Below are 8,739 nucleotides of genomic sequence, written 5' to 3'. Positions count from 1 at the left end.
ATCTAAGCCTCTCAACCACTCTCAAGTTCCAGAAACACCTTGAACCCTTAGGTCAGCTGTGATTAAATTCATTTGTTAATTCAGTACATATTTATTGAATGCCTACCATGTGCCAAAGTGCCTGACAGTAGGTGTGTGATGACTCCATGAGCATGAGGCTCCCCTTTCGCTTCTGGCACATATTCTCCCTGGGGAGTAGGTGGGGAAATGGTCAGGAGCTTGGATGGCAGATTCAGTAAGCTTTTAGCACAATAATTTTAATTGCAAAAATAAACAGTTTTGTCAACTGCTTGAGAGTAGCGTCTGCTTTACAAAAATTAACAACAACAAAAAGGAAATAACCCCAAAGCAAAACGTTACAACCAATGGCTGCTGAAAACGACATTGCTGTACGAAATCCCGCGCGAGACCAGCTCGGCGCTGCCCCAGCCTGTCTCTGGGGGTCTAGGAGAGGGCGTGAGGCGTGCGCCAGTTACAAAAGAGTGTCGTTAGTCCCAAGGAAGTGCCTGCTCAGTGGGTGGCCTGGGAGAACTTCCCTCCGAAGCTCGGGCGACTTGGAAGACGGCGCCAGGACCGCGGGCGCTGTCCACGGAGGTGGTGCTGAACGGGGCGTGTGCGGCGGGCGCTTCAAGGGAACTGGAAGCCGGACCTGAGGCCCGCCCTGGGCAAGAAAGTGGGCGGAGGGGCGGGGAGGAGGGGGTGGGGCGGGGAGGATTTCTTGTGTGCGCCAGACTGCGGCGCCCCAATCTACAAACCCATTTCACCCTCACAGGGCAGCGAAGGAGAGGCCCAACGAATAAAAGCCAAGGCCCTTGAGCCGCTCCTCGGCGCGCGCCTTCTGCTTGAGGTGCACCTTGCTGTGCCGTTTCTTCTCATCGCTGCGCGCGAAGCGGCGGCCGCACACGTCGCAGGCAAAGGGCTTCTCGCCCGTGTGGGTGCGCACGTGTGTGGTAAGGTGGTCGCTGCGGCTGAAGTTGCGGAGGCAGATGCGGCACTGGAAGGGCTTGTGGCCCGTGTGGATGCGCAGGTGGCGGTTGAGCTCGTCGGAGCGCGCAAAGCTGCGCACACAGCTCTCCACCGGGCAAGCAAATGCCTTGGCGTGCGGCCGAGGGCAGAAGCAGCGTGCGCTGCACTTGCCGCCCCGGCGCCCCTTGCGCCTTGCCTTGCCTGGGGGGAATGCGGCCGGCGGTGGTCCAGGAGGCTCAGGCGCGCCGCTGCTCCCGGGGATGTCCGCCACCAGAGGTTTCGGGAAGTCCGCCGCGGCGCTGCGGAGGCCCAGCGGGGAAAGCTCAGGCTGCGTACCATCTAGAAATTCCCCTCCTTCGCCGCTACTCCCTCCCTCCCCACTAGGAGGGGTCAGCAGCCCCGGGAGGCTCTCGGTTCCCTCCCCTAAGTCACTAGGGGCCAGCGGAAAAGCGTCGTAGGCCCCCGTGGTGTAGAGTCTGCTGGCAGGGCCAGCCGGCAGCTCCGCGGGGCAGCTGATGGACAGCAGGTCTTCAATCTTGGCCCCCATCGGCGGGAAACGGGCCTCCGGGGTGCCCTGGTAGCCTCCCTGTGACCCACAGCTCCCTGGAGCCCCGGCTGAGAGCAGCTCCCATGGAGCGTAGGGACCTTTGAAGGCCGAGGCAGTGTCCAGCGCAGGAGAAGCCGGAGGTGCCCGGAGACCTGGCTTGACGTCGGGTGGGGAGAGATGAGGCTCATACAGGCATTGTGAGGGAGCACCCGCCGAGGGTGAGGCCTCCCAGAACGCCTCTGGGAAGGCGGCAGCGCCCAGATCCGGGGAGAAAAGGTCTGGCGGACCCGGCAGCAAGGCGTCGGAGCCTGCGGGAAAAGAGGCGTCCAGAGGAGACCGAGATGCCGCCGCCTCAGCGCCCGGGAAAGATGCCAGGCCTAGGATGCCCGACATGAGATTGAAGAGTGCCTCCGGATCGTGCGGGTGTTCGGGTACTGCCTGGATGAAGAAGCTACCGCTGTAGCTGAGGCCAGGAGGAGGCGTGGGCGCAGGCCCCTCCAGGAAGCAGGAGTCGGCTAAGTCCCCCCCGGCGCCGCAGCTGCTCAAGGCCCAGCTCAAGAAGTCACCTGCTGAGGAGGGAGCAGGAATCAGCTCCGCGCACATCAAAAGCCACGCCTCGGAGCCCACAGCCCCTACCCAAGAAGCCCTTGAGGCGCACTGGCACACACAAAGTGCCTTTTGCACATTCTGATCCAGCCGGAGCTGGCATACGCCCCAAGACGCATATACAAACGTGCACACGCAAAACACACGTGCAAAAGCAAAAGGACGCCTTGATACACGCACAGGTTTCTGTGGAGGCGCTGGAGGCCCGGTGGGGGTGGGATTGGGGGTGCGCGCCACAGGACCCCGAATCTCCTTACGCCCCTACCCCCAAAGCTCCAGCGTCCCAGTCCCTGCCTGCTCTCCGGCACCGTGCGTCCCCGCGCTGCGCCGCCGTCTGAGCACCCCTGGCCTCGCTCCTTACCTCCGGGATAGCCGGCGGCTGCGGGTGGGTCCCTGGCAGGCAGCCGGGTCAGTTCGGTACTGGGTTCAGAGCAGCAGCCCTCGGTGGACTTTACCAGGAGCGCGTCGGGACCAGAAAACTCGCTAAGGTGGAGCATGGCTTGGCGGCGGCTGCGGGGCTCCAGGGGCCTCGCCCGCTAGGCTTGGGGGCGCGCGGGTGGCGGGGAGGCCGACAGTCGGGGCGCCCCGCGCCTCGCAGACCTAGGCGCTCGGGCTCCTGGCTCCGGGCTCTCACCTCTGGGAACGGGTTGGGGGGTGGTGGCGGCTGAAGCGCCCCTGCTCTCTAGGACGGGCCTCGGGTGGCGGTTCCTCGCCTCTCCAAAGCGCAGCCGGGCTCCCCCAACCCACGGCCCCCTCACTTATATAGCAGCGGCGGCGCTGGCTCAGGGCTTCCGACTCCCCGGGCCACTGCCATTTCGGGAGGCCCCGGCCCTGCCGCCGTGACGTAAATGCCCAAACATGGACACAGGATGTGTGCCGGGGACTCCCGAAAAGGAAAACTCGGGCTGTGACGTCGTCTCCACAGCCGCCGCCGGGCCCGCGCCGCTGCGTGCGCGCGCACTCCCCGAGCGTGGAGCCCTGTGCGCGCCGGGGCCGCAGGTGCGCCTAGCTGGGGCGCTGCGCTGGGTGGGTTCGGACGTCCAGTTAGCGCACTTCTCTCCTGGAGGCAGAGGCCGAAGGATGGTTAGGAAAAACCAAGTGGACTCAGGGATTCCACAATTTGGGTTTGAATCTCTGTCTGCCACCTACTAGCTGTGTCATTTCATCTCCCCGAAGTTCAGTTTCCTCACCTGTGAAATGGAGATACGTATACCTAATTCATAAATTTGCTGTAAAGAGTAATTGGATTCGAGCACATGAAATTCTAGGCACAGGGACACTCAACAAACCATGGAGAGTATTGCCATTATTCATTATTTAATCACATTTTCTTAATAGTTTTTGTTGTTGTTTAGTTTGTTCTAGGAAAAATAACTTATTTACATTAAAAAGGATCATATCATGAGAGAAAACGTCAGTTAGCACAGAAGGGTATATTCTAAATTGAAAAGTAAAAGCCCCTCTTTTGTCTACTCACCTCCCTCCTGAGGTAGCCACATCAAAATTTCCTGTGTATTCTTTCAGTAAAAAATATTATGCATATGCAAGCATGCACACTGTCCTGCAATAAAAGTTACTGCCACTTATAACAGCTGAGCGATTGCTTCATGTCCAAATATAAAGAGCTTGGTTGTTCTTTTCTAAGGCTGTATAGTACTCCACTGGAAGGAGGGTTTATTTGTCCCCTATCCATTAGCATATAGGAAGCTTCCAACCTTTTGCTTGCCATTGTTGTTGCAGTCCTTGAGAACATAAATGTAAATATGTCTGTGGGATAAATTCCAATGAGTGTAATTCTGGATCAAAGAGTATGTAAAATTTTGATACAACTGGCAATTGTCCTCCAGAGAAGTAGGGCCAATACCTGCTCCCTCTTCTTTCACCCACAGGGTTTGAGATGCTTCTGTAGTAGACTTTTTTTTTTCTGCCTTCATATAAATGACTTTACTCTAGGGATGTTGTTCCCAGCAGCACACAGAGAGTCTACAGGCTATATTTCCCTGGGATCCGTTTCTGGAATAATTGGGCTTCTTCTGAAAAACTTAAAAAAAAAAAATTTCATAGCCTAAGGAGGTGGCCTTGGACCTTGGTTGCAGAAGGCTAGTCAGCTCCAGGAAGGAAGCCTGCCTACTCTCCTGATCTCATCTCTCTTCTGCTGTGGTTTTCCCTTTGTTTTATTTTCTCCTCTTTTTAAAAATTGATTTATTTATTGATTTGCTGGCTGTGTTGGGTCTTTGTTGCTGTGCAGGCTTTCTCTAGTTGAGGCAAGCAGGGGCTACTACTGTGGTACATGGGCTTCTCATTGCAGTGGCTTCTCTTGTTGTGGAGCACCGGATCTAGGCGCATGGGCTTCAGTAGTTGCAGCACGTGGGCTCAGTAGTTGTGGCTCACAGGCTCTAGAGCACATGCTCAGTAGTTGTGGCACACGGACTTAGTTGCTCCACAGCATGTGGGATCTTCCCAGACCAGGGCTCGAACCCGTGTCCCCTGCCTTGGCAGGTAGATTCTTAACCACTTCACCACCAGGGAAGTCCTGTTTTATTTTCTCATCTTTTTAAATTTTTCATTTTATTTTGTGTTATAGTTCACTTAACTCCTTTCTGGCCCAAATTAGGGGATTAAGTAAGTACATGGGATAGTATATTTTTCTTTATGAAGAGCATCAATTCTTGGACTCTTGGTGCCAGAAGGTAGAGAGGGCAGGGCTGGGATTCCCTCTTCCTTCTCTACTTTCTTAAGTATGGGAACAAAGCCATTCAGGGATGATGGGCAACTGCATGATTGGCAGTGTATCTTCCAGTGCCCTTGCCCAGCCTCCTTTTTCAAGGGAGAGTGCCAAGAATGCCCAAGTCCCACCAAATTCTTAGGGTTTTTACCCTATGTTCATTATGCAAACAATCATTCATTCAGTTTCTCAATGTTAGTTCATTCAGTGTTCACCCCTTAAGTGCCTACTATGAACCAGAAGGTAGATTTTGGTTTTTATTCTACAAGGACTGTGAGATCTATCTCCATCCCTGGCTGCCCTGCCTCCCACCCCACAACAATGCTACAAGTGTGTTCACAGAATATGTCATCACATAATCACCTGTAAGACACATGCTGACATTCCATTCATCTTCTTGCATCTGGAAGTCACGCAGGTAGAGCATGACCTAACAAATGCCACAGACATAGTTCTATGTTAGCAGCACGTGTGTTTCCATATAGGAAATGCAGAAACCCAGCACTTGTCTGTAAGCATTAGACACACAGGGCACCATTTCCTTTATACTCTATTTCAGACCCTGGGTTTGAGTCTAATCCAAATGCATTGCCAAGGCCAGGTGAGCCCGCACCAGACACACAGGGCACACATGTCTCAAATCCATGCTGGCATCTTGCTGCCTGGGAGGGAGGGGGTGGTGGAGGAGTTTGGCTAGGCCGGTGTCCAGGGCTCCCCAGGTTGCCCCGTCGGGCCAGATTGGCCAGCCCCAGGTTCTCCGTCCCTCTGCTGTTCTTCCCTCTGCCACAGCATTCCTCCTCCTTCTTAGTCATGGATAATTCCCCTACTCCTTTGGCAAGTTCCCAGGCCATTGCTGCTCTTTGCCAGGGCCATTGGATTAGGTCTGTGTTAAGACAAGGTCCAGCTTCCTTTTGTTAGAGGCCAGGCCTGGAGGAAGAGCTGGGGAGGGAAGAGTGAGTAGGAGAGGAAATGGGGAACATACAGCTTGTGCTCTGGGTGTGGGCTGGCTCACATTATCACCCCTGCGCCCCTCAGCTTCAGTGGACACGCATACACATACTCTCACACATGGGATGGTTACCTCTGAAGGGCAGTGGCATCTACATTTGGCTCCTTGAGGAGGAGGAGGAAATATAAAGAGGGAATGGGCATTTTGTAGCCCTTCTCAGCTCAGCCCATCTAACTCCCAAATTTTAACAGCTTAAAAATAGATTCTGGGGAGTTCCCTGGTGGTCTAGTATTTAGGATTTGGCACTTTGACTGCTGTGGCCCGGGTTCAGTCCCTGGTCAGAGAACTAAGATCCTGCAAGCTGCATGGTGTGGGCAAGATAAAAAAAAAAAAAAAAAGATTCTGGGCCCAGATAGAATAAAGGTCTTTGGGTAGTCATGGAAGAGAGAGGAGTTTAGATTTATGAGCTCTACTTTAATTCACGCTTCAAATGTAAAAACATGAATTTACACACAAGAGTGAAATTACATACATTGAGCACTCTACACACATATCATGTAATCATTACAAAAGCTCTATGGAATAAGGAATTGAAGACCCATTTCACAGATGAGGAAACAGACTTGAAAAGGTTAAACAACTCACTCAAGGCCACACTTCTATTCAGTGGCAGGACTGAGTCAAGCCCAGGCTAGCCTACTCCGTAAGATAATTTAGGAAAAGATCATCCATTTTACAGAAAGATTAAGATGGCTTTAGGTGGAGAATCTTCCTCTAGATTTTCAAATATGCAAACTCCATCTGGCTGGTGTCCATTCCTGCAAGAATTCTCTGGAGTGACTGCCATTAGGAACACTGTGGGTCACATCAGACACGTGCTGAGGAGGAGAGCACACAAGGCTCTTGGGAGCCAGTGTGAAAGGTGGTGGTGGTGATGGTGTGTATGCGACCTTGGGGAGGGTGGGAGGAAATTCCTGATTTCCATGGGAAAAGGTGATGGAAGGAGAGATTACCTTCTAGACAAGCACTGAATAGACAATTACTGAATGAATTAATGGATGAACAAATTCATTCATCAAATGTTCATTGAATACAGCCCTGTGCCAGGTGCTGGATGCTGATGCCGATGCTGACTTCGCAGTGGATGAGACTGGAAGCTCTGGACCCAGGGAGGGTGGAGGGAGAGGGATGAGAGAAGTAAGCCTCCCTTTCCTCTCTCTGGGAAGGGCCCAGCCCCTGTCATCTTTCTGGTAATGCTGCTGTCTCCTCCCCCACTCCCCACCTTGATCTTTCTGCTCTAAATATCATTGTGTTCAAATAATAGTGTATATTTTAAAAGACTCCAAGAAGACAGCTGCCTCAGAGTATTAATCATGAAGAGGCCAGCGCTCAGTCTCCATGGCGACTCCTGGCACAGAATGCTGAGGAGCAGCTCCACGTCCCACTTCCTGGGGCCATGGAGATGCAGGCACACAGCATTTCTTTTTCCTCTCTTCCTCTCCTCTCTCCTCTAGCCCCGCTTCCTCTCCTTTCTTCTTCTCTCCCATCCCCCCTTCCACTGCCTCTCATTTTCTTTCCCTAAAGGATTTATTTAAAAGCAGGAGCAGAGGCAAAATCCAGACATCAGACTAACATGGAATAAGGCCACTGAGGCTGCAGCAAAGTAGAAGGTTGCCTCCAACTGCAACTTCTGCAGTACACCACTCCCCTCCCCAAGACCCTGTGATGCCCCTCTTCACTGACCACCAGGCCAGAAGGAGCCCAATATCTGTCCTTGAGGCAAGGGACCCACCACCAGGGTCCTTCTCTGCCCCCTCCCTCTTCCCTGACCATGTTTAGTCACTGGTTTATGGTTGGGGTTCTCACCATTATTTTTTTTTTTCATGATCACAAAAGTAACATATAGCCTTGTTGGAAAAAAGACAAACACGTTAAAGTTTATAATGCAAAAAATGAAAATATCTTGCCCCTCCATACCCAGACATATACAATTAAAAAGTTTCAGGTTGATGCCTATAGATTTTCTTTCACGCACATTGATTCAGCATTCATCTATTCGGCTGTAGCATCGTTACCCTCATCATTATTGATACCAATGGTATCATACTATACATACTCTTGTAACTAGCTAACTTGATGTTGTACCTTGAACAGTTTTTCTTTTCCCCCAATCATGGTACAGACTAATCTATACTATTATTAACAATTGCTCCAGAGTATTCCATCATGTAGATGTACCTAATTTTTTAACTCGATAGTTTCCTTTTTTTCACTATTATAAAGAATCTGGCTGTGCACAGCCCTTTATGTATAGTTGGTGTACTGATAGGGGTAATAATAATAAAGTATGCTGGCTAACATTTGTATAGCACTTACTATGGGCACCGTTAACTGGGTATTGAGAGCTTTACATATACTCACAATTTAATCCTCATGACAACTTGCTAAGTACTATTACTGTCTCTACTTTATAGAGATAATAATGGGAAAATCAAGGCATGAGTAGCTTAAGAAACTTACCCAAGTTTACAAGGTTAAGATTAATGAGAATGCCAGGATTTGAACCTATGGTATAATCATAGAATAGATTCCAAAAAGTAGAATTCCTAGGTCAAAGGTAGAAATATTTAAAATTACAATATTGTGTTGTCAAATCTTCCTCTAAAAAGATTGTTCCAATTTGGGGACCAGAGAGCAGCATATGAGAACCAACTGGTAAGCAGAAAGAGGTGTCCTTGGGATATTTTAATTTGCATTCTAAAAATTATCAGTAAGGACAAGAAACTTTTCACAGGGCCTTGCTATTTATTTCCTTTTCTGTGATCTAGGGGCCTAATGCCTCACCCAAAGACATCTGAGTGGGAGCCTTCCTCATGCTCCTTACATCCCCGCACTGGGCACTGGAGATGGAGGCTGTTCTCACATGGGTTGGTGTGGGAACATGGG

General features: G+C 51.3%; 1 protein-coding gene across 2 annotated transcripts; it reads right to left on the bottom strand.

Moving 5' to 3' along the window:
* Positions 1-241: 241 nt before the first annotated feature.
* EGR4 (early growth response 4) lies at positions 242-2,933 on the bottom strand. Of its 2 annotated transcripts, none has more exons than XM_057743030.1 (2): positions 2,481-2,856; positions 242-2,079 (listed from the first exon to the last, which is right to left on the bottom strand). In XM_057743030.1, exons 1-2 carry the CDS (start codon positions 2,614-2,616, stop codon positions 767-769), a joined length of 1,449 nt encoding a protein of 482 aa, XP_057599013.1. In that variant the 5' UTR covers positions 2,617-2,856; the 3' UTR covers positions 242-766. The 2 variants fall into 2 exon arrangements, with proteins under 2 accessions (XP_057599013.1, XP_057599012.1); XM_057743029.1 differs by having other exon boundaries at positions 767-2,082; positions 2,481-2,933.
* Positions 2,934-8,739: the final 5,806 nt, after the last annotated feature.

Source organism: Hippopotamus amphibius, chromosome 7 (genome assembly GCF_030028045.1).
Source record: "Hippopotamus amphibius kiboko isolate mHipAmp2 chromosome 7, mHipAmp2.hap2, whole genome shotgun sequence".
Classification (NCBI taxonomy): Eukaryota; Metazoa; Chordata; class Mammalia; order Artiodactyla; family Hippopotamidae; genus Hippopotamus; species Hippopotamus amphibius.
Note: the sequence above shows the minus strand (reverse complement) of the source record. Positions and strands in the feature narration are given on the sequence as shown.